At 42.9% G+C, this 26,241-nt stretch overlaps 2 protein-coding genes across 3 annotated transcripts; one reads left to right on the forward strand and one right to left on the reverse strand.

The window, feature by feature from the left end:
• Nucleotides 1-25,764, forward strand: tfb1m (transcription factor B1, mitochondrial). Of its 2 annotated transcripts, none has more exons than XM_010731266.3 (8): nt 1-81; nt 1,221-1,368; nt 1,923-2,074; nt 2,222-2,330; nt 2,456-2,607; nt 2,877-2,996; nt 23,687-23,814; nt 24,805-25,764. In XM_010731266.3, exons 2-8 carry the CDS (start codon nt 1,236-1,238, stop codon nt 25,082-25,084), a joined length of 1,074 nt encoding a protein of 357 aa, XP_010729568.2. In that variant the 5' UTR covers nt 1-81; nt 1,221-1,235; the 3' UTR covers nt 25,085-25,764. The 2 variants fall into 2 exon arrangements, with proteins under 2 accessions (XP_010729568.2, XP_027130481.1); XM_027274680.1 differs by lacking the exon at nt 1-81 and adding an exon at nt 460-595.
• Nucleotides 11,017-16,269, reverse strand: LOC104919288 (claudin-20). Its single transcript, XM_010731265.3, has 2 exons — nt 15,981-16,269; nt 11,017-15,218 (listed from the first exon to the last, which is right to left on the reverse strand). Exon 2 carries the CDS (start codon nt 14,969-14,971, stop codon nt 14,240-14,242), a length of 732 nt encoding a protein of 243 aa, XP_010729567.1. The 5' UTR covers nt 14,972-15,218; nt 15,981-16,269; the 3' UTR covers nt 11,017-14,239.
• Nucleotides 25,765-26,241: the final 477 nt, after the last annotated feature.

The following is a 26,241-nucleotide window of genomic DNA, read 5'->3' on the forward strand; positions in this document are numbered from 1 at the left end:
GTCACCAATCTCGCGATCTGATTGGATACTTCAATGACTAATGCGGATATGTAAGGTAGCAAAACGATCCCAGTGAAAAACGTGGGTAAACCCTTGAGTATTTTCTCTCTGTGTGCTCGTTGTGTTATTTGTAGTTTGTTCTCATCTTTTTCTCGGTTTGTACGAACTATTGTTGTGTTCCGTCTGCATTCAGAGCCTTTTACTGCGGGCTCCGCTCAAGGCATTTGGACTAAAAGCTAACGTTAGCTGTAAATGCTAACAAGTGTCACATCTCCGTGTCATGTCAACATGAGTTTAAAGTGAATTATCCCGCTTTAAATAACTGCTTTACATGTCAATGTCATCCCGACCCGGAGCTCAGATATTGTTAAAGTATACTGCAGTTCATTTTACTCATGTGTTATAGAGATAAATCTAATTTCTGCTCATTTATTTACTGCTAATTTGACTTGATTGGTGCCTGTGTTACGGTTTAACGAGTGACCATGTTAACTGGTGACCGTTAGCCTAAGATCTCTAAGGTTGCCGTAGTTACGACAGCTGTTGAAGCAGGAATAGACTGTAGCTGTCAAATAAAACACCGAAGACGAAGCAGGTATGTTTTTTGACATTGTAACAATGATGAGAAAGAAAACTTATCAAATAAGGACACCGGTTAACATGGTCACTCGTTAAACCGAAACACCTTTAGCTGAAATTCCCATATTAGGACGTGTTTTCAAAGCGTGTGGGCATGTGTTTTGTGTCTTTTATATTGGCCATTTAGTTTTCTGTTATAACACCACTAGATGGTGCACTAGATCTTATAATAAGACACACTAAGATCAACATAATCTGCCCTGTAGTACTGGTAACACCTCAGCTTAAGGCTAGACATTGGAAATCAATCCCATGACCTGATGAAGAAGCCATTGCTATTGATTAAAAATGTGCTAGAAGAGGCAGGGAGTCAGACTCACACTGTTTATTTAAAGGGTAAAATAAAACCTGTTCAATCACTTGGCCCGACAACTGTAAATAAAAAATAACAACCGTACACACATTCAGTTCAAAAGGTCACTCAGGACTTACTTTTCCTAACAATTTAAGAATATGATTACACATTAACCTTTTAAGTATTTGTTTTTAGTTTTAAATAAATGTATACCTCTCTGCTTCTGAATCATTTCACCACTGAGGAGGCTGATCAGTCATATTTTCTCTCACCTTGTTTTTCACAGTGTTTCACCTGATCGATGGCAGCCTCAGGGAAACTGGCATCTTTCCGTCTGCCTCCCTTGCCCACTGTGGGTGAGCTTATAAAGCTGTACAACCTGCGAGCTGAGAAACAGCTTTCCCAGAACTTTCTGTTGGACTTGAGGCTCACAGGTTAGTCCGCCTCACTCTCTCTTCCTCTTTGTTTCGCTCCTATCTGCAGTGCACCAACACCTTCTAGCTCCCACTCTTTGTTACTGTGTGTACAGTGCAGAGCACGGCGGCGTGTTTTGTCAGTGCACAGCTTCACGTAGCTGTGTTTTAATGCATTGGAACTGGCAGGCTTTTTCTTATGGTTGAGTTTCAGCATGTCTCCTGCTGCTAATGTGAATGGACTGAGTCAATTGTTTGCAGCCATTGCAGAGCTTGAGCCTTAATATAATTATCAGTGATGCAGTGCAGGTCTAATCTGCTCTCCTGTCCTTGGACAAGGTGACTTGTTAGATTAATGTACCTCATCTTCATCACACCAAGGCAGACAGGTATTGCAACATCACACACTATTCATCTCAATTTAGATACCTAAGACACTGATAAAGACATTTAGTTGGATGGTATTGTGCAATTTATATGATGCATGAGTTGAAAGTAAGTATGCAATTCACAGATTTTATGCGAAAATACTGATGAAACTCATTCGAGTGGGTCGTCTATCTCCATATTTTCAGACAAAATAGTGCGTCAGGCAGGGAGTTTGAGAGATGCCCATGTGTGCGAGGTGGGTCCTGGTCCCGGGGGACTTACACGTTCCATCCTCAATGCCGGTGCAGCGGACGTGCTAGTGGTGGAGAAAGATACACGCTTCATCCCAGGGCTCAAGGTAAACTGAGCAACCACAATGATAATGGGTTAGCTTCACTTCTCCGTTTCATGAATCCAGATAATTATTTTTCAACTGCCAGCCACCTTTATAAACACCTTTTTAATTTCTCGTTAATATGACATTACCGTCAATTTGTTTGCACAGCTGTTGTCTGAGGCAGCACCAGGAAGGATGAGGATTGTCCACGGTGACATACTCACCTACAGAATGGACCGAGGATTCCCAGTCAACATCTCTAAGCCGTGGGAGGAAGGTGAGATTATGAAAGTATGAAAGCTGTTACAGTGGTCACATGTGTAGTAAATCCACTGAACTTATATATATGTGGGTGTGTGTGTGTGTGTGTGTGTGTGTGTGTGTGTGTCTGTGTGTCTGCAGGTCCACCAAACCTTCACGTCATAGGGAATCTCCCTTTCAACGTTTCTACCCCGCTCATCATTAAGTGGCTGGAGAACATGGCCAACAAAACGGGGCCGTTCGCCTACGGACGCACCCAACTCACGCTCACTTTCCAGAAAGAGGTTGCAGAGGTGGGTGAACACTGCTGCATCACCTCGTATTTAAAAAAATATTGTGCAATGAATGCCTTATTTTATTGTTATCATTAAATATTGATTCCTTGATCTATAATTAATCCCAATTTGCATCTAAAATAAAGAAATCTGGAGTGTTTTTCTTATTTAGGCCAGTCAGATCATTCAGAGCAGTATTTAATGATGTTTGCTTAACTTTGTTTTTCTCTTAATGACACATAAACACATAAGACGATATGCATCAATTATTTGTCTCCTTTATCCAGAGGTTGACAGCCAGCACAGGCAGCAAACAGAGGAGTCGTCTGTCTGTTATGGCTCAGTATCTCTGCACAGTCCGCAACTGCTTCACCATCCCTGGACGGGCCTTCGTCCCTAAACCAGAGGTAGGACTTAACTCTGATGATAATACTTTATATCTCCACATTTAGTACTACTATGTCAAAAACAAATCAGGCAGTGCGTTAAAGTGTATTTGACCAAAAGAAATGGTCCCTTATTAAATTCCCGAGACCAGTTTTATTAATTGGGTGTCCGTTTGACATGTGGTGGATCATTTGAATTTAATTTAATGCTAACTTTTGCAGCGAGATGACAAGATATTCCTCACCCGTTTAGCAAAATGATGCTATGATATGAAAGTATTGAAACAGTGTCTGTGAGGACGGCACTGGCAGATGGACACATTACTATTTCACAGGTCTTACTCTGCTGTAGGATAACCAACGAACCTCCTCACATCTTCTAATGTCGGCTCCTCGTCTGGTCCCATCTGAGTCCCTCATCATGTCACCATCACTCATCCCTCCCTCACTTTTCTTTCGCTTTAAGGCTTCATTAAGACTGTGTTGAATCAGTGTTGCCTCTGTTCTGTCTGTGGACCCCTTTCTAGGTTGTAATGATGCCTGGTGGGTATTTGAGATGTGGCACGATCGCAGTGTGCCTTGTAATGAGGGGCCTAGTTCTTTTTTAGGACCAATTTCTCTCTCTCTCTCTCTTTGCGTCTTCCAGCCCATGTGCACGTATCAGTGGCGGAAAAAAATACGTTCATTCTTACATAACATGAGAGCAAAGGATTTATAGCAGGGCTAGGGGGCATATTAAAAAATAAAAGTACTGCCGAAGATTTTGAAATATCAGTGTTGGCTAATAGACAGCTCTGTGTTGAGATTACAGACGCACAACTCTTTTGAAAGACTCTGGGGGCTCTCTTGCATCTTTGTACAAATGAAAACATGTTTTTCTTTTCCTGGATTAAAGGATAGGTGTTAGGTTGATGTCAGAAATGGACTGTTGGTCCCTTGAAGATGTCGTGGATGTTTAGGAGACCCACTGTTGGTAAATATTTAATCTCCTGTGTGGGTTAAAATACATCAGAGTGAATGGGACCAGTGCTGATTGTTCATTCTCTTAGAAGAGATGGCTCCCAATGATTATTTCATCACACTCAGATTCCTTTCTGTGCATTTTTTCTCCCCCTTGAGTGTCTTGTTTTTGTGTGCATGTCAACCTGTAACTTAATGGATTTCTACATGTGCTGCAAATGAACACACATCTGCCTGTACACAGTATGTAAACGTCAACAGAGGGGACTCGCTGCGTTCGTGTGCGCATGCACTGCAGATGAATCAGCGCCTCCCACACGCTCACACAGGCCATCTATCCCCAGTAAATGTTTTAATGGGCACTTGGTCGAATTGATATCATTAAGAGAGATGATGGCTGTTTGATGAGCAGGCCTCCTGCTGCTGGTGTCCTATAAAAGATCATGGAGCACATAGAGTGTATTAATGCTATCATACTCCCTGCATTGTGCAGACCCCTTTTAACTAGTATGTCATGTAGTATAATTCATAAAAATAAAAAAAACCTCTATGGCTCTGCATTGTTTACTGGTGCACACCAGAGTAATTACGCCGAATGTGCATGAACAATAAAAATGTCCTGGTTGATTTACAGCAGCGTCAAAGGTTGGTAGGAGGGGGGTTGAGGTTGTGACACAAACGAATATAGGCTTCTAACTAAAGCACTATCTATAAAACTAAAACTTTATCTAACTAGACTATCTAAACTATCTGTCTATCTGTCATCTGAATACAAACAGAGGTATAGATAATACAGAAAAAAAATATATATATATATATATATATAAATAGTCAGTGCATCAATGCACTCCATTCAAATGGATACTATCTTGGGTATTGATGCTTCTCACAGCTTCTAAGGGTATTTTAGCATAATCTTGACTAAAACAACCAGATTTCATGCAAGTACACCAGTGAAATAAGTTTTGATGATATTATAGGGTCAATATATTTGATGTACGGTATTAATGTTTAACTTGCAAATAGCACGTGAAAATGTATTCATACAGTAGATGGCTAGCTGATAAGTTAGATGCTAAATAAGCTACAGATAGAATAATCTCATCATGTTGCTATCTTACCCCTAATTACTAAATTACCCCCAATTTCAGTTAATTCACATAAATTTCCATGGAAAGTTTCCGATACCGGAAAATGTCCACCCATTTGCAACCCTAATGGTGCTCCCCAGAAAAAGCAGAAGAAACTTATAAAAATGATAATGGATGAATACCCCCGTCCGTGGGCAAGGAGTTGATTATACTGAGAGTGATGCTGCCATATATCAAAGGTCTCTCCCTCTGCATCCTTATCTCGTTCCCACTGAAGCTTTGGGAACACTGATTGTGTTAATGAAGCGAAACTTGCTGCCTATCTTTTTGTCTGCTTCCTGCATGTCTTTGTTGTGGTCTGAACCTGAGGCTTTTTGTTCTGCTGTGAGTGAGCGAGTGAGCGAGTGAGTCATCGCTCTCCTGGAACAGGTCAGCACAGTGATGCATTGATATGGTATTTATGAATATATGAACAGAAGCTGGTCAACGGTTTTAGTTCGAAGGGAACTCGCCTACGCTACAGTAAGTAAAATACAGCGACAGCAGGTGCTATGTTAGACATTGGCAGTTAGTGGGGTGTGAAAAAACATCTGAAGTGGTTTAAATACTGTGAAAAAAAACATACAGCAAGCCACGGGAAAAAAAGGCAACGAAATTACTGAACCTTTCAGAAATAACCAGGATGAGAAAAATGGCTCCACCTAAAAGCCGGGGGGAAGGGGAAGGGAAAGGTTGAATTGAACCTATAGGATCTGGCCCGTGCAGGGTAATGGGATAATGAGATGGGAAATGTTGAATCCATTTTACATTAGCAGCTGCTGGGGCCTATATTGATGTGGGGTGGGCAGATAGGTTCTTATCCTTGCTGTTTAATCTGTCTGTCTTGTTCTTCTGGCCTCTGGACTGACTGAGATTGTCCTTGAAGGTTTCTGAGTGCAGTGATTGGCTGCTTTGATGGTGTTCCCCCAGGCTCCGAATGCCCTATGTCTGTCCCGCTGCAGATCACACCTGCCTCCTTTTCCATATTAGTCACTCTCCTCCTGTTAATTCTCACATGGACAGACCGAATGAGTGATCTTTAAATTGCTTCTGTCATTCGCAGCTGTACAAATACAGTGAAAAATACGCTTAAGGAAGTAAACTGAGAATACAAACTGATTTCCCGCTGTTGCTTTAGTTATGATACACGTTTCTAATTTGTATTCTGGTCAGGGGGTCAAGGAGTTTTAGAGTGCATACCGCCATCAAGCATCTGCGTCTTCAACATTCATTCGGTTTCATCTTCACTGCCTCTTCACATAGAAAATAGCTGATTTGCAAAGAGTAGAGAGTCCGTGTTGACTCGCTCCTCAGCAGAATGTAATTAAAATCAACTTCTGCCCGTCACAGGCAGATCTATACGTCAAGTAAGCTCCTACAAAGCTCTACAGGACAAGTGTGTTACTCATTATAAAACATGAGGCACTGAGAAGGGGATAGTGGGAGATGGAAATATTAGATTATTCGAGGTGAAAAAGCAGTAAAAAGAAAATTAGGCAGAGAAATAAAACTGGAACTGAGGGAAAAGTGGAGTGATAACTAGGTGGAGGAAGACACTAAAAGTGAAAAACGGATGGAGAGGAAACATTGGAAACTGACAACAATCGCAGTGAGATAAAAGAATAAAGGAAAGAAGAGGTGCCGATTGAGACTAAGTGAATGGAAAGGAAGTAAAGGTGTGTATGGTTCTGGATGTGAAATGAAACAAAAAAGGAAAAAGGATGTGGAAACAGCAGCGCATCCTCCACACGAGTACAGAGTGCTAGAAGACAGATTCATGACAGAGATGGATTTGAAAGGATAGTGAGGCGTACCTCCAGCAGATGGTTGTCTGGGCCAGTCATCAGCCCTGCTCTGAGTAATGGCTGCATCAGCCATCACCCACCAACTAACTGAGCCTCACAGGAGGAGAGCCCTACAGATGTTCGCCTTGTACACAATCGTCGTCCAAGAGCACAGGCCAGATGAACAGAGCCTAAATTAAATTTGTTGATGCGGCATTGAACATTCATTACGGCTGGCAGTTGTCAGGGAACGTTTGCACTTGTGCTGTAAAAATCCAGCCAATACCTAGATCCTTTAGCAAAGTGATGTTTTTAATGTCTTAAGTGTCAGCTGTTCCAAACATCAGAATAATAATATTCTTTGAATTTGGAGGCGGTGTTTCAGTGTTAAATGTGACCCACCTCAGTCCATTGTGATGCAGTGGCATGCTCGGTGATGGATATCTTCTCTGTGACCTGAAGTGGCCCAGCTCTCGCCTCAACAGTAAGAGCGAGAATCAACTCAGAGCGACTGCGCCGCTTTCTCACCTCCCCGCTGCACATTTTACCGGCACACAATTCATCTAGGCCCTATTCCTATCTCGCAAACGGGGTCAAACGCGGTATCAAGAGTATCGGGGAAAGTTATTTCAATGACTCGTGCCAGTGTGGTAAACGCCTGAAGGCTTGGTCTCAATACATCACAGACCCAAGGTAAAGAAAGACTAAAAATACTCTGCTCACCTCCTCCTCCTCCTCTCCTTCCCTTTTAAACAAAATGCAGAGGTTGGCAGAGTTGGCTTATCATCCACTAGAGATCTATTGCTCCTCCTAACAAGAAACTGTGCCGCCTTTCGCTCAGAGTCAGCAGAGTTAAGCAAATACAGCTCTGTTTAGTCAGTGAACATGCCAAGAGAATATGCAGGTATTTTGAGGAATAATGCTACAGCCATCGCGAGGAAAGAAGGTCAGCCTCAAACAAGTAAATCGCTAGCTGCGCTTTCATACGCTGACAGCTAATGAAGTCGGTGGGAGGGAAGAAAAAGCCTCCCCCACGATGGGAGGCATCAATCTATAAGCTATTAACTGGAAGGGTTATATGAACGCTCTCATTTCAACTTCATGCACCGTGATTTCATGACTTAATTTCAGACATTTTTTTAGAGGGATTGAGGCTGTAGGTTGGATTTAGTGGGTGTTTTCATCCTGATTGTTTCAACAAAAAAAAAAAAAAGCTGACAATGTGTAGAAGTATACCTCTACCATAGATCTTTATTGTGTTTCTCTGCTCCCACTAATATTATCTCATGTAACACAAAACAATAAGCTCTACAGTGACTAGATATAGATTGCAGAAAAACCCCTCCTGTGTCCACACCTTTCAACCGTTTAGCCTCCCTCACCTTCAGCTTACGAATCCTCCCAGCCACGCGTCCCGGGCTGAAATATTAAAGGGCCTCCTTTGAGCTGTCAGACTGTATTGTTTTCCTACAAGCTGCTCCTTTTGTCATCTCCCTCAGCTTTTACTGCCTTTCTCAGCAGTTAACTGCCCAGCCAAGGTCGTTGCTATTATTCCCTCAGCCTCACACGAACACGGGGTACCAGAGGAGAGCTACTCCAACAAAGGAAGGTCATTCTCCCTCAGCATTGATGACCGCATTATATCTCCAATATGAACCTTCACGAGCATAACGGATGTCCAAAACAAAGAGGCACACATTAAGCATGGTGACATACAGGAGCGATTTAGGCGGTCACTGTCTTTTGAGCAATGTGGTGATCGCTAATGGAGTTCTGGTGAGCGATGGCATCACGGCTCTTTAACACGCTCCGATATCTGTCTCACTCTTTTGTGTCTGCCAGCATGAACGGTGGAGAGTGTTAACACACTACTGTGCGCCGTCATCGCCTCATTGTCTTCCACGGGTTTCTTCTTCTGGGGTTGATCTTTGGAAAGGTTATTTGACGGTCAAGAGGGTCAATCAGGAAATCTATGAATTAATTTTTTTTCCACGTGTCAGCGAAGTTCAAAGAGAAGATCCTGACGCATCGTTAACCCCTGCCTCAAACTGACAAGAGCTCACCTCCCCTCATCTAAGCTCACATTCCTGATCTGTCATAGCGGCAACTCGGGGTGAAAACCTTTGATGGAAAATGTAGGTTAAATACACAGTGGAGCAGATCTTATTAGCGTTTCCCCACGAGAGGAGTAGTTATTTGATCTGCACTCTTGTTGCGTAACCAAGAAGAGTGGGAGAATAAGAGAGAGAGAGAGAGAGAGAGACGTGAATAATCCATGTTTGTTTCGGGAAAGCACATTCTCACTCAGAAGCCAGCGTTAGTGATGCTCCAATCAGCTGTAATGAGAGCTCCAGATGCATTTGGAAGGAAACTATTTAATAAGCACTCCAATTAAAGTGTACAGAATATATTATATGATCCCAATATTAAATTAAATTGAGGAACATGCTGTACGATATTCTGATTTGCTCCTAAAGACATTGTCATTCAAAGAGTTCTGCATCCAAAGATGTTGGTTTCAGTTTTTGGCCATTCTTCTTGTTTATTTTAGTTTTATGTCGAACCATAAAAAGTCAGTTTAATGAAACAGATTTGCAGGATGGGGTCTTTCTTACCATTCTTATCATTTCTCATTAATGCATTTGCATGTGTCCATTTTTTTAATATCATAGATTAAAGCTTGACTGATACAGATATTTGAGAGTTTAAATTGTTGAATACCAACACATCGGCAAAATAACCACTTGAATTTAGTTATTAAAATTGTTCAAAATTGTCAGTAGGACTGCAACTAATGATGATTTTATTACTGTTTAATTTTTTTATTATTGTTTAATCGGCCGATTCATCATTTGGGAGAATGCTAAAAACTTCAAATGATGATCAGAATTCCCTGAAGCTTCAAGTGATGTCAAAGCAAATTGTTTTTGCAGTCCAGAACTCAGAGACATTCACATTATAATCATGTAAGAAGAAGAAAAGCAGCTAACCCACCCGGTTAAGCAGATCGATTATTCTGTATTGACTAATCGATCGTCTGTGCTCTCTGTTGAACGATTTAATGGAGATACCGCGTCTACCAACTTGTTGTTACTCATCAGCCAGCATACTACAGCTCTATCTGTAGTAATCTATCTAATACATGCTTATTGCAGATGCATCAGGGTTATTCATCTTAGTGAGAAATTGCGGCTGACATCTGTTTGGCTCTCATGTGATTGTCTGTCATACACAATCTCCTACTGTTATGTATTATCTTTCTTTTGTGGTCAACTCTGATTTGATTTGATTATCGGCAGCTGCTCTACATGTTGTCAGGAAACTCACGACTCTGTGTCAGAAACACTTGCAGACTGAGATAATGCCCGTTCCATTAACCATCTGGACGCAAAAAGACGCTATATAAGTACACTCCATCTACCATTAACCAGTCGTGTGGCTTCTTGGCCACCGGTCAGCACCTCCAGTGGTTTCTCTGACACTTTTGCACACTGTTGTGTTGAATAAAATACCCTGCATCCTTCCTGGCTTGTAAAAGTTCAGCCTCAGTACTGAACCCACTGTATAGGCGCCGGTTAGCTGCTGACCTGCTGCCCTTTGCTGCATGTCATTGCCTGTCTCTCTCTCTCCCTACTTTCCTATCACTCTTCAGCTGTCTCTATTTGTTAAAGCTCGAAAAGCCCAAAAATATCTTTAAAAACATTGTATGCTATTTACATAGTGAGTAGTGCTGAAATAATTTGCTGACGTCGTGACATGAGGAAAGGCTCATGTGAGACAAATTTTAAGTGATGATCTGCATTTTCATGATCTTTTAATGCATTTTATTAAATCTGCAATGCCAGAATTTTCTTTTTCAAAGTCGTCCCTGATGAAGCCGGAAGGCAGCCCCTGAGACATGCTGCGTTAGCCCATGCCATCATCTTAGTGAGGAATAATTGAAGGAAGAATTCCTTCTTCAAAACCCATTTGCACATAGTAATGTTTTATGGATGCGTATTTTAGTCGGACTGATACTGCTGTATTCCTGAGTGCTGCATAGAGCAGCATGCCTGCCTACACTCGGCACAGCCTGTGCTATCCAACAATCTGTAGATTTGGCAGGAGGACGAATTCTGTCTCCATCCTTATCAGCCACATCCATAAAAGCACACAGACTATATATGGTAGGTATGTTGCTTTCACAAAATAGTTTTATTGGTAAAAAATAGAACTACTTGCACAAGCACATTGAGACAACTGTATCAGAACTTGTGTACTGTTCATCATCACAAATATGCTCCGGCAATGTAAGAAGTGCTAAAGCATCCACAAAAATAAGCTGCGATTATCAAAATGATAAACTCGATGTCTTGTTACAGTATATGCAGAAGAGTCGTAACTCTTTAGACTTTTAGGACCTAGTCACTTTGCACTCTGGCCATTTATAAGCTAATGAAATTGCGTGCTGATGATCAAGCTGCACAGCCACAAAAAAAAGAGAAGTCTCTAGCTTGTTTTTTTCCCTGCTAAATATTTTCAGACAGAAATCGTTCCCTTTTTTTGTTTGTAGTTTGTTTTTTCCAGAGTGCCAGTTGTGTTATGTATTGGTACTGGTCCAGAGAGCTTGGAATGCTCAGTCATTTGAAACAAACCGTTGTCAAGTAAAGTAACACAAGCAAAGGTGCATTGATTCGTCTTCTTATAAAGAAGATATGGTATGAACATGGCATTGTATTTTATATTGAAACAATCAGAGGGAGTCCTGATCCCTCAGTAAAAACAAACACCTTAAACAGCCTAGATACTTGTGTACAGATGTCACAGACTTACAGTGAACCAGAATTCCTAATACAAATACTTTTTTTTTTTCATCTAGAAAACATGACACTCGTGTCTTTCCAATGAAACTCTCGTTGCCAAGCGAAGTCTTGATGTGCTTTTTTGGAAATGAGGAATAAAGAGGATTTAAAATAACCCTCGAAAAGCTGCACTGGACTGTACACAAGCATCTAGTTGACTTGAGACTTAGTCTGGCAGAACAAATCACAAATCCATAATGTATAATTCATGTACAAACAACGCAATAAAAAAATAAACAGAAAGAACTCCAGATAGTATTAAAACGTGTCCTCATGAGACGATTTGGCACATTCTCGAAACGCATAACGTGTCGGTATTAGTTGATGACATGGCACATTCTTTACTTTGTTTATTGCATTGGTTATGGTGCCTGGGCAGTGAGTTATTGTCAGGAGGCCAGTTCTGTCTGTGCTGGGCAAGATGGTTCAGTCAGGGTGGGGTAAAAAAATCTGGCCCCTAAAGGGCTGCCAGGGCCGGCAGTGGTGCCCACAGAGATGCCCGTGGTGTGCCGGCAGCCGCCTGCAGGTGGCGAGCTGGGCTCAGCCATCTGCTCTCCCCCAGGAAGCTGCATGTTTATGGGAGAGATTGAGAGAATATGCAGTTCCATACATCACTGCCAAGGCCTGTCTCAAACACGAAAACAATATTCCTCTAATATCCTCCCACCCCCCCCATAGAAGAGTCCACACACTCAGAGATATGACTGCATGAAAAGCGGAACAGTGCTACAGACATATGAGTAGGTGGGAGTTTTGTTTATGTGCGTGCATGTGTTGGAGCGGGCCATGCTTTCAACATGCATCAGCTTTCTCTTGTCAGCGATCACCATCCGTGTGGTGTGTGACACGAGCAGGACAAGAAGGAGTGTGGAGGTGGGAGTGAGGGGGGTGACAGGTAGGGGAAAGAGGAATGGTGACATAGTGAAGTGGCTGCAATTTAAGACACCGAGACCAGGTGCAGGGTGGTAGCGTATGCGCACTGCTGACGCACTTGGAAAACAAGTCACATATGGAGAATGACTCAAACCTTTTTTAGCTGCATGCCACACAGCTTACCCGGCCGACCATGACTCGAGATGCTTCCCCTTTTTCTGCTTCGTTGTCTTTTTTTTCTTTTTTCTCCCCCCCCTCTCTGCCACTGCACCATTAAACATCCGTCCATCCCTGCACGACTGCTTGCATGGTATAGACACCACGGCAAACCTCTCGCCGCGTAACAGAGATGCTGCTTCATGCCGCCAGCTAATAACGGGGATTAGCGCATAAGTGGCATGAAGCAGAGGTTGTTGATTAAAGCACCGAACAACTTGAAATCACTGATTGACACGCACATTCTCCTCAGACAATAAAGATATCTGAATGGTGAATTTGGTTTCCATGGCAGTGTGGAGGAGGATGACACAAGTGGAAGCGCACATGCAAAGAGCCGGCGTGTCTGAGAGTGTTTACTGTGTACGCATAGACGCACAAAAGCATGAGTAAGTGTGTGTGTGGGTGTGCAGGAATGGATAGATGGATTGGGATGGGGTGGCTGCTACTTACAGGCGGCATGTTTTTATCTGTGTGGAAATATTAAAACAGCATATCAGATAGCCCACTCTGCTGAAGGATTGAATGTCTTTCTATAAATTTCTCTCCCATCTCTCTCATATGTCAACCTGCAGAAAGAGAGAGACAGAGAAAGAGAGAGAGGCAGGCAACTGTTTGTCTGCATTTTGCCTCAAATCCAGCCCAGCAGCCCACATCTACTCCTCCTGACAGTCCTCTTTGAACAGTTACAGCGGGGTAATGTTTCTACAGCTTTTCAGGCACAGGCATTTTGTGGCTATGTCTCAGTCTTCTACCAGGCATTCCACTGTATTAATACACAGACAGGCTCCACACGGCATGCTTTTTAGAGGCAAAAATATCAACATCATTCTAGTAGCTAACAAAAATATGACCATTTATTTGAATCAACTCCACGTAGCATTCTAGTGGATAAGTATACGAAAGAACTACAATGGCTTGCTATGAAAAGGGTTTCCACCTACTGCTCTCGGACGTTTATATTGCCTATTCTGTCAACTGGGGAGGGTTAGAAACGATTGTAAATAGCAGCTAAATGATTGCTTTTTTTTTTTTCTTTCAATTCAAACCTTTGGCGAGGGGAGAAAAAAAAAATCTACACGGAAGGCTTCTTATTTGCTTAATCCACTCCCCGGGGAACTCTTTCTGTGATTTACTGATGAAGGATGTCTGCATTTGGTTAGCGGCTGCCTCCTCGATGCTGCAGCACCTTATCCTGGCTCCTTACACATTCACACTGTTTGTTCCAAGGCGCTGCTTAGGGAATACCTCCACTGCTTGTGCTTGCAAAAACAGAAAAGGGCAGAAGAGCGAGATAGAGGAGAAGAGAAAAATGCATTCAAAGTTATTGCCCTCCTTTTCTCATTTTTTTTCTCTCCTCCACCTCCATCTGGAGTAGAGCCCAGTGTGTAGCATAAGCCGCGATGGTTTCCCCTCAAGGCTCGTCTCCCTTTAGCCGTAGCGCGCACAGCGCTGCTTTATTACACATAGTCCTGCAGGCTGTAGCCAGTCTTATTGTCTAATGGGGAGAGAGAGCAGTACTGGTGCTGGAGCTCCTGCTGCTGCTGAAGCAGCTGTTGCTGTTGCTGCTGCTGGAGCAGCAATTTATCAGGGGGAGGGAGCAGGACCAGATCCTGGGGTCCGTGTCTCTTCCCCGAGCAGGACATACAGAAGATGCACCCTCCCATGAACAGGAATCCCGCGGAAACAAAGGCCACGTACACGGCACCCCCAGGCTCAAACTTATTGCTCTCGGGCACACTGGAGTCCAGGAAGTTGGTGATGACCTCGTTGGTGAACCAGGAAGCAGGCACCAGACACAGAAAGCCTGCAGCGACGAAGCAGCCGCCGCTGGCGATCGCAGCGTGCCGCTTGGAGCGCCGTCCACCTCCCCAACGTGTGCATTTTAGTCCCAGGGATGCGAGGCAGAGGCCCATGGCAGCCAGTACACAGCAGAGCACCATAGTGGTGCGGGCAGTCTGCAAGTACGCAGGTAGTGAAAGCACCGAATATTTAAGTGTGCAACTGAACATGCCTGTGCTGTACCACGTGCAGTCCATCCACAGACCCTGCATCTGGGAAATGGCTGTGATGATGTTGGAGCCCACATCTGCGCTGACCTTCCAGTTGGGCAGCAAAGTGGCGACCATGGCACCCATGATGCCCAACAGTGCTAGGACAAATCCAAATATCTGCATGCCCGTGGATGCCATGCTCCTTTGTTTTTTTTGTCTCCTTCAAGTTGACGCCGCTCCTGCTCCTGCCACCGCCTCCTCAGCCCTCGCCCTCGTCAGGCAGCATTCACCCAGCGCCAGCCAGGCTCGTCGACCCCGCTGCCCAGCTGCCTCTCCCTCTCTCTCTCTCTCTGTCTCTCTGTCTCCCCTCCCTTGGTTGGTGGTGTACCAGCTGCCAGTCAAAATCTCCAGTTTTCCTCAGCTCTTCAGCTGCGGCTCCGCCGGACTGAAGGAGGTGGAGAAGGAGGAGGGAAAAAAAGAGAGAGACAGACGGAAATGAAATTGAACTGAGTGGGTGCCCTCGCTCTACCTCTTTTCTTTCACCTCACACAAGCACAGACTTTTCTGGCTGGAAACAAAGGGGGCAGCATGAAGCGTGAGCGCTAAGAGAGCTGGCTGTGGTGTGACTGTACTGTAGGTAAGCAAAACAACCAGGGGTTGTTGTGCATGTATTCATCTGCTATGTGCTGCCTTCTCCTTCTCCTCACCGGAGCCCCCATAGAGCTGTTACTGGAGAGGGAGAAATGAGTTTGTGGTATTTGCAATGCTCAATTGCTATGTGGACTTAAAGCTGCAGTGTCCTCACCCTACTCATACATATACATACATAAATATATATATATATATATATATATATACTGTATATCCTACCACTTTGATGCAAGTGCTGTTCGCCTGATAAACTGATTCTACCTTTTTAGCAGACACACAACATTATCTCTAGGTGACATTTACTTTATTTAATTTAGTCAGCTGCTAGAATTAAACTTTATGAATGCACTAGTTCTGTTTTTATTATTAATTTGTCTGACTTGCCGGCGCATTGTGGTCCTTCTAAACAAACAAATAGGTCGTCCCAGCTTTATATTAAATAATCTCCAGTCTATTTTTTTTTTTTTTTTTGCTGTTGTTTTATGATCCAAAGCAGGGTTAAAAAACTGCAACAACAAAAAAATAAAAAAACAGCGATGTTGAAATAATCCCTTACCCCGGCTGGTGCAGAGCTGACGCGTCACGTTGTTCGCAGTGATTCCTGTAAACACACACACTGAAGAGAGACGGTGGGCTGACGAGGGGGCGAGGACGAGATATCAGCCCGGACCACGGAGCCGTTCAAGCCGTCCATTTCCTTAGCAACAGAGTGTCAGCGGACATCCCCGCTCTGTAAGACCACACAGCCTCAGCCGGAGCCCGGGAGAAATAACCGTAGCGCTCCGGCTGTCTCTCCCTCTCCATCCCTCTCCCTCTCTCTCTCTCTCTCTCTCTCTCTCTCTCTCTCTTCCTCTTCCCCCTCCTCGCCGGTGTGTGTGTGTGTGTGTGTGTGTGTGCTGGAGAATGGCAGTCTCTCCCTCACAACAACAACTTTATAAACGGCTAAACCTCACTGAAACGTTGTCAACCGCTCCAACCGTCACAACATGACAACGACCAACGGACTAACCGTTACTCTTGTGTTACTTTGACTTAGCTAGCTTACTCGTTTCTTATTGTTGCCAATTAACTAAATAATTAGCGTAACACACATATTTATACACGCACATTAAAAAAAAATAAAAAGCTGCGAGGGTCTGTTCATCTAAACTACAAAAACACAATATTGTTAACTCTCTATGTTGCTAAACCTCAGTGAAACGTTACCAACTGCTACTGTTACAACCGTCACCTGCTGCCTCCATGACGACCAACGGAAGAACCGTTACTCCTGTCACTCTGAGTTAGCTAGCTTACTCGTTTCTTATCATTGCCAATCTGTTTAACATCATTTCAGTTGGGTGTGAATTAACTAAATCATTTCTAACATTACAGGTCTAAAAGCACTTTTTCTTTTAGAAGCTGCAAGAGTCTACAAACTACTACAACTACAAAAAACTACAAAAAAAAAAAAATATGCATATGCTACACATAGTGTTAACTATTTATGTTGTTAAACCTCAATGAAACATTGGCGATCTCATCAAACCAATCCACTGTATAATGTTGTATGTGTTTGTGATTGTCTTTGCCTGTAACTGCACTTTTTCTTTTCTTAAAACATGGCTGGCGCGAGCAAATGGCTGGCAGCTCTACCCAATTTCCCTTTTAGGGATCAATAAATGTACTGTAAAAGTACTATCCTAACATCATTTACCTTCATAGAAATCTGACTTATTCCACTGTGAACAATCAAAATGTAATGTATCAACCTAAATCCTCAGACTTCTCTGAACAGCCTTTATTGGAACAATCCCTCCCAAAGAAATAGTTACTATGGTAATGACGGGGTCAGATAGCTAAATGTAAACATTAGCTGACATGTCTTAAGAGCACTTTATTTTTTTAAAGCCACAAAAGTCCTGTTCACCCACCTCTCCAGGTGTCCCTGCAGAAAGCTTTGGTTTTATCTGCCCAGCGTCCTGTTATTTCTGGAGGTGAATGTCAATTGTATACATTTCAGTGAAAATGTATCTCCAGAAATAACATCCATGTTACACTAAGTAAGGAAATACTCAGACTTCTCTGAACAGCTTTTATCAGAACTGCCTTCTCCCAAATAAATGGTCTCTATGACAGGTTTGGGATTTGGATAGCAAAGTGTTTGAATTTAATTTATTTTACCTATGTATGTTGCTAAACCTCCCAGATTCAACAGTCAGCTAATGTTGTAGTAATACTTAATAAATATCAAAAATGTGTGAAATTGCAAAATGTAACAACTTCCTCATCACATCAAATGATGAGAAGGAAGTATGATATGACTTATGACGCTTTGCACAATGGTATTTGTTGCTCAAATGCAGCGTTATCTATCTCTTCTAGCAGAGAAAACTATCTTCTTGTTTTGTAATGTAAACTTACATAACCATTTAAAAATAAAATCCAACCCATTCCTGCGTTGAGCTGCTTAGTAATCATAACGTAATGCCGCTGTTGTTAAAAGATAAAGGATTGCCAAGATGCAAAGCCAAGATAAGATTTCCAAACATAGCCCCACTGCACAACTGGGAAGGGTAATCTAATTAAAACAGAAGAAAGATCAGATGATCAGAATTGTGTTCAACAAAGCTTTGTTTATGTGTTTATAGTCCAGAGGCCAGAGGAGCATGTGTACTCTACCATGCCAAAACTGACCCTCCCTGGGGCATCATCTTCATCAGGCATCAGTCAGCAGGAACCTAAAACTCACAGCTGCTGCCCTGTCTTAGCCTGTCTTTCCTCTCCTCTCAGTAGAGGACATAAAACAAGGGTGGGAGTGGCTAGGACGGTCTTGATTCATGAATGACAAAAAGGACAAAATGAGAGAGAGAGAGGGGGGAAAAAAATCAGATAGGACTAATAGGGCTGATACCCTTGGAAACGCAAATGTGTATTATTTTGCTGCATGGGCAAATCAGCAAAAACAGGCAAGCTGTGGGAAATAATTTGCCCTATCCCTCCACTTACAGTGTAACAACCAGACATTGACCAACAGTGATGTGTAGCTATTACGTGTAGATAGGTTGGTAGCAATTGATTTGTTAAGTTATTGATCTGTTTGTTTAATATGGCCCGGTCCTCCTCTCCAGCCACCATTGTTTTCCCTTTAAACTACCCCTAAGAGACCCTTTTCTTGAAATGAGAACTGGCCAACATGCAGGGATGTTGCTCACCACATTAACTCCAGTGTGATGTTGATGTCGACCTTCAGCGCGACATTCCCAGAACTCCTTGTGGGAAACCACTGTAGCAGGAAGAGAGTTTCCAGTTTTTTTCTACAAACACACGACATTATGGTGCGTGTGACCTGTCTTCTTGTAAGCGATGAGATCCTAAGTGCTGATGCTGGTGTTGTTCTGTGGGGAGTAAGATAAATAAATAAATAGATTAGTGGGTGTGGATGGAAGGAGAGAAGAGCAAAACCCAGTTAACATACAACCGGTGAGTGCAGATGTGTGACGCTGTGATGTGTGAAGATATTGCGGGCTATTATAAGCATGTTCCCCTTTATTTTATCACCTCACAGCAGAGCTCTCCAGCCTTTATGCAGCATAGCTCTGAGGCACAGCCGGACCAGCCATGCTTCTTTTTGCCCACACAAGGGTCTTTTATCGTTCAATTTGCATTTTCTCTCTTTTATGTCCTCCCGTTGCGTAATTGGTTTTCGTGCTCATCGTCTCGCAAAGGCGGTTTGTTCACAGCATAAATGCAAGGTGTTGTGTGATAGCTGTAATGTCAGTCAATGCAATCTTGTTGCAAAACAGGGATCTAGTTTCACCATACATAATATGTGTAAACAAAACACTTGTGACATGTTGCAACACTACCTGCATTGACTTGATCAATGGGTCAGCTCATCTGATTGAAGATTGACTCCCGCGTGAACAAATATAGCATGGCATTTCTGATATTTTTACATATCCCATCAAAACTATTTTCCCATGTTGTCCCCATTTGCTTTTCTGCTGGTCCACAAAATGTCACATATTTGCACAAAGTTCAAGCTTTTGTATGATGGAAGCGTGTCTCCAAGGAGCTGATCTTGTCAAAGAGCAGGGCTACAGTCTTGCTTGAATGTCCTGCGTGCATGCCATGGGCAATTTCATGGGAAGTACACTGGGCTGCACAGGAAGCCAAAGCCCTTCCTCCCCAAACCCCTCAAGCAACATCAGCCTAGTATATTGAGCAGCCGTGACTGCTGCCTTCTCCTCTCTGAGATGCTGTCTCCCTCCAGTGATGTAATGGAGGTTGTCTTCTTAAGGTATCGTCATGATTAATGCAGCTCTTCTCCCTTTTGTTGCAGGATCTTTGTGAGCTTTTCTCTCTTGTATTCCCTGGCTGTATATAGCTTTCTTTCCATCCCCCCTGCTCTTTCTCAGAACCTGCCTGCCATTATGTAAGCGCAAGTGTTGGGGGTTCAGGTAGCACAGTGGCTGGTGCCCCAGGGCCCCTGCCAACTCGTCTTGGTTACGCTTAGAGGGACATGACAAATTACTGCTCACACGCCATTGGGCAAGAACTGACCAAGAAAGAGACATCAGAGGTGGAAATGGGGAAATGGGAAGCTGGAGAACCAAGGGGCAAAGCTGGAGTAATAGCGTTCCCTGCTGAGGTTTTAGAAGGTCAAACACATGAAATATGGTAACTCACGGGTATGTTAATGTGGATGTGGCACTATTGTACTTAAGTGTCAGAAAAGGTTTTAGAGTTGTGGACAGAAGCAGATGTGTGACTTTTAGATAGAGATCTCTCGTATTTTTTGCCCTTTCCAACAGAGGAATCAGCATTATAAAAGCTTCTTTTTTTTGCAGTAGAAATGCAAGGTGTTGTTTTTTTCGCAGGTTCAAAGTCTTTTAAAGTCATCGTTCTTGCTGGATTGAGAGTTGGAGCAAGAGCTTGAGTACATATCCTTACGTAATAATCTAATCCAAGGCCAAATTAGTGGTAATGATTCACTTGTTTTTCCTTACAATGTACAATGGTTTGCTTAAGAATACAAGATGATTACAGGCAGAGTCTTTTCCCTCTCTGTCTGCCCTATATGTATGATCCTGATACTGCCAGCCATGTAAAGAAAAACAGGCGAGGGGTGAGAGATAGAAGAACCAGAGCAAGGGAGAGATATTAAGCTTGTCAGATAGGGTCAATAAGTCAGTCTGCTACCCCAGTTCAGAACCTCCCTGCAGACGCAAAGTATTTTAAAGGTTTCGGCGCGAGGGCTGGGGGTGAAGGCATGTTCATAGCACCTCAGTTGAGGGTCCAGGTGGCGGCGCATGATTTAAGATGGAGTTTCCTTGCATGTTGAGGTTATCAGGGGGAAGGATTAACGACAGGGAGCAGGATATATTCCAGTGGTGCTACCTAGTGAAGCCCTGTTGCAAGGCCACACATAAATCATAGAAGCAAAGTGACTTGGACAAGCTGATGGCTGAAATGCCGCCGCCTGTATAGTCCCAATATCGACTTTTCCCCTTGCTCCTCTCTTAAATCATGAAGTGTGGAATATAAATGGCCTAATTATTCCAGCAGAGAGTGAAATTAAAGGCATTCCTTTTTATTGCTTATTCCTAACAGATGGTGGTCTGATCTTGCATCACCAAAGCACTGATAGAGACATTTTAAAATCTAGATATAAAACCATGACCAAGATCCTTAGATCCTGTCTGATGTGACCAGTGGAGGAATTGACTCTTGTAATGCAAACTTAATGATGCAGCCACAGCTCTCAGTGCCCTTGACAACACCTGCCACACTGGCCTTTGTATTTAAAATGCATCATCTGAACTAAAAGGGGTAGTGTATTAATTATGAACATATCAGGAAGCCAAGGCCATTACCGACACAAATAAACCATGAAGTCATGACTCAATGTTCGGCTGTGTTAAACATGACAAAAATTGGCATTAAAATTAAACATGAGATTTACTTAATAGCTGTACAGTACGTGCACTTACAGCTACAACTTATAACCTCTCTTCGCCTACGTCAAATCACTGAATGCTGAACCCAGGAGTTTGTAGCTTTCTCTGCACTATTATTGCACCTAGCCTTCGGGGCTGTTGAGACTAACAGTCTCCACCACTGCCGTCCCATTAAATGCCACTGCGGCAGGAAGCAGGAGCCAGGCATCTCAACAACGGGGGATCTATAGATCTGATAAGAGATAGTGCTGCGGTTTACAAGTGCTCCCGAGCGCTCCACCTACTTGTTCACAGAAAAGGGGAATCTAAACAGCTCATTAGATATCCTTCGTGCGTCCTTGGACCACTTTAGTTTTCCTCCCCTAATTATCAACGCCAGCCCCCTAGCACAGAAAAGCAAAAAAGACAGCTGTGAATGAGAGTGAGTCACACAATCCAGAAATATAAGCATTGGGAATGGAGGAGCTCCACAGGGCATATAGTCTGAGCAGCATTAATGTCCTTTTATTTTACCTCTGTGTATGTGTTTGTATGTATAAGAGGGGGAGCATGTCTGCGGGTGGGTGTATTTTGCATGCTTGACTTGTTAAGTTAACATGCTGTGTAATATTCCCATTCATACACCTGCACGGTTCCTTCCTTTACAACTTGTCTCCTCTCGTTTACATACCTGCACACGTATAGCATGCAACATCTGTCTTCTCTGTTTTTACACATTACAGCTTGTGTGTTCTTCAGCAAAAACAACCTACTCCATGTTCCGATCTGAGACATGAGCTACTTTTATTATTTTGTGCTACACAAAGAGTTTTAGAAAAGGAAAAAGCACTTAAGGGCAATGAAATGTAATATTATTAAGATTAATGCTACTGATGCCCCATTGACAGTCAGAGTACAGTCCTTCTCTCTGTGCTCCCTCACTGGAGAATTAAAACTATGACCAACTATGGAAACAAGCGACTGCTCCGCTCTGCTGCCCGCTGCCTGGCTGTGCCATTGTTCCACACACAGCAAAGTAGTCTCTCTGACTGTGCTGTAGCCCTTCAAGCTATATCTTGCAGGACTGAATGACATCATGTGAAATGCCCTTAAAAGATGATTGTCCCCTTTGTGCCACTAAAACACCGATCCAGAGATTCATTAATGTATTTTGGTTCTTCTGATGCTATCATGAGTTGATTATCCTTTATGGTAGAACAAGCAAAAAAAAAAAAAAAAGTGCTAGATGTATGTGTGCTTGTGTTAAAGAGGGAGCAATCTGAGAGCAAGAGTTAGGCTCTGCTGAGTCTGGCACGATTACTTCAGTAGTGTGTCATGTCAGCTTAGGGCCGACACAGAAAGGATCAGGAGACAGCAGCTAGTGAAGAACTGGATCCAAAGTTACCACTACCACCAGTGCTCTACTGTAGTGCAATAATTTTCTACCAGAAATCCTTTTACCCTTGTGTATAGGCCTGCATTAGTTGGAAGAAATTAGAAAAATAATAAGTTTGAAAAGCTAAAAAATACATTTAATTCTAACTTATTAATCCAAGTAATTATTCTCAATTAAATTTAGAATAGAAAACGTGTGTGCAACAACTAGCAAGCAAGCAAAAAGGTTAGCTACAACTGTTAGCTCAATGTAAAGCATGAATTGTCTAATTAAATAAAAACACAGATAAACAGTTGAAATAATGAGCTAAAGGAAATGAACAGTTGAAGTAGTTAGTTAAAAGGTAAAATATAAACAGTTTAAACTGTTGGCTGAAAGTAATCAGTAATAACTGGTGAATAGCAAACATTCTGCATATTTCTCATAATGCAGGAAAGCTTAACACACCCACCACTGGATCTATATCATGCTCCACTGGTTGCACCAACGGTGGAAAGGGAAGAGCTGGATTGCCAAAGACAGTGGGACGAGGAGACGAGTGCTACAGTGACTCAGGCTCGTAGGTATTAAGAAATTCAGCAGTGATGCACTGACAGGAAGAGAGACAGAAAAGATAGAGACAGGCTCAGTTTCTATGGTCCATCGCACAGGTGTTACTGTGGCAACTGGAACCGGCTCGCCAGCCAGCCATGCTGCGTCATCTTATTTTCTGCCTTTCCTCTTTTCTTTTATCCCAGTGTGTTGATCCGGCCACCTCTTTCTCTCCCTCCCATTGTCCAGCTTTGTATCGCTCTCGCCATTTGTCAGGAAACCTTTCTCTCTAGAATTTATCTCTCCACACTTTGCATTCTCCTTCCTCCTCGCCCATGACTAATGCAATCTAGTTTGAAGGTCTTTGCTAACCCCCTGCTGTTTGTATTCCTCCTCCTGCGTGTGTTTGTGTAGGTGGATGTTGGAGTAGTCAACTTCACCCCTCTGGTTCAGCCCCAGATCCAGCAACCCTTCAAGCTGGTGGAAAAAGTCGTCAGGAATATTTTCCAGTTCCGCAGGAAGCACTGCCATAAAGGAGTAGAGTAAGCACAATTATACAACGTGATGTAGCTTTTAAAGCAGCTACTTCTCTTTCCTCTCTCTCTCTTTTATACTTTAAAATCTTTTAAATCTCACCCTCATGTCTCTCTCAACATTTTCTACTCTCAGTTTTTCTGACAGCCATGTCGACATGTCATCATTAATTAGAACGTTTTTTGATTTGCTTTTCTTGGTCACACACTCCACTCTGACAATGAAACAACTTTCAAGGCTTTCAGAAACTGAAGTCTGAAGAACATCAGAAGCACACTTCTTGTTTAAACCCACACGCCCACATGAATGTGCATGCTGCCCATCACCCCCTGTGCCTGTTAGAAAAGCGTATGTAGGCCCGGATAACAAAAGAGCACTGGCTCTGTGAAAGAGAGCAGCAATTATGAGTCATTGAGGTTGCATAGGAAGACGAGGCAACATATTTGATGTAATTGCACTGAGTTGGCAGCAGCAGCACCAAATTGGAGAGGAGGCACCAGCGCTGAAGCGCCTAAAAAGCATCTGTACTCCAGAGTGTGTGGAATTGGCTATTGCTCACCAACCTGCAGAGAAAGAACAGAAAAGAATAACTTAGATGGACAAATGTCTTAAAAATGAAATGGCTACCTCTCTGTATTGAATATTCTGGGAGTGGGAGAGCTTTTGAGGATGAGATCCAGCAATATAAATAAAAAATTAGACATTTAAATTATAGCTGCCCTCTCTACGTTTGAGAAGTTTGTGTCGGTGTGAGGTGTCTGACAGTATCTACATCCCTCGACTATGGAGCATGGCAGTGGAACAAATTAACAATTCATGAGCAGTTCTAGCCCTTTGTGTGATTTCAATTAACTTCACAGATTTGAAATAATTGCTGAGGGATAATTTCTTTCTGTTTGAACTTTATGTCATTAAACTTGCATGATTAAGATTATCAAAGCGACCTGAGTGTAGGAATCTATACTTATCATGTACTGTATCATTTTTATCACCCTCAGAAAGTTGTTCCCAGAGGCATGTCGCATCGAGCTGACACAGGAGATGATGGAGAAGGCAGATGTGGACCCCATTCTACGCCCGACAGAACTTACCATACCCCATATCAGGGCTTTAGCAGATGCCTATGCTCATCTCTGTACCAATGAGCCAAGTCTCCTCAGTTATGAGTTCAGAGAGGAGCTCAGACTGAAGCACCTCACTGGGCAAAAACACATACCAATAGACACGTTTATTGCCACGCCAACCGGCATGCCACCAAGTCCTGAACAGCCCTGCTGAAAGAGAGACAAGAAGCCCAGAAACCTAGAGAATTCCTTTAATAGCCTCTGTTAACCGAGGGAGACAACCGACTGCTCTTAGCCTTGACATTTCCACCTGGCATATGCATGTATTTTTAAAACGCTTTTCCCTGCACACAGGGAGCAATCGGTAACTTGGTATACATGAAATCCTGGAGCAGAGACAAGAACCACATGGCACGTTAAGATCCTGGGTGGGTTTTGGATCAGCTCCAAGCCCCTTGTTCCAGGATGCGATATCTCAAAGCAGATATGTGTTTTTGGGAGAATAAAGAATGCTTATCACCTGTAATAGCTCTTTAAAAGTGGGTATCTATATGTCCCAGTTCTTACTTGAGATTTAACTTGCATAACACCTTGTCCTGTGGGACCTGAAGGAAATGTCACTGTTTTCAGGGTGGTTTAGAGAATGAGAACAACATGGCAGCACCATATCCAGGCCAGTTTTTCCTTCCACTGTGTACTATATTGTAGTCACTTGGGAGTCAGAGCTTGAAGGGAAGAGGAAAGTGATGGGAATGTGTTGTATTAAAGGAAGAGGAATTGATGCCTATGTTTTTTTTAAAGAAATTACAAACTTGCATCATAAATGTTCATGGAAGCACTGATGTTACATGTTTGTTACCTTTCCTGTACAGAATACAGTAATTATGAAACGTACATAAATCCAAGCCTGGTGTTGTTATTTTAAGGTTTCATATCAATAAAATACTCCTCTTTGAATGCTAGAGCAGATTATCACTAACAGAACATGGCAGGGCTGTTGCGTGCCAGCGTGGCAGATGGTGTGATATGGTTGACTTGCCAGAGAGAAGATTCACTCACTCGGTTTTGATTATTGGTGGGCACTAATCTCCAACCACAATCAGGATTTCATCAGATCTGCATGGCAGATAGGTATGCAGGGCTGCTATGCCGCGATGTTATAAAGATAGCTCAGGGACACTAAAAAAAAACAAAACTATAGTTTTGTGTTATAATGAGCTTTTATTTTGAAGGTTTTGTATGGGAAGAGAACTGACGTCAAGCATAAGTGGAAGGTAATTAGCCACTGATTAGAAACACCTGTGCAGGAGCACAGCTGCTCGTGTGCCACGTTGTACTCGTGTTTGTTTGGACTGTGTAATATGTTTGAAC

The sequence above is a fragment of the Larimichthys crocea genome, chromosome XXIV (assembly GCF_000972845.2).
Source record: "Larimichthys crocea isolate SSNF chromosome XXIV, L_crocea_2.0, whole genome shotgun sequence".
In the NCBI taxonomy this organism is placed as follows: Eukaryota; Metazoa; Chordata; class Actinopteri; family Sciaenidae; genus Larimichthys; species Larimichthys crocea.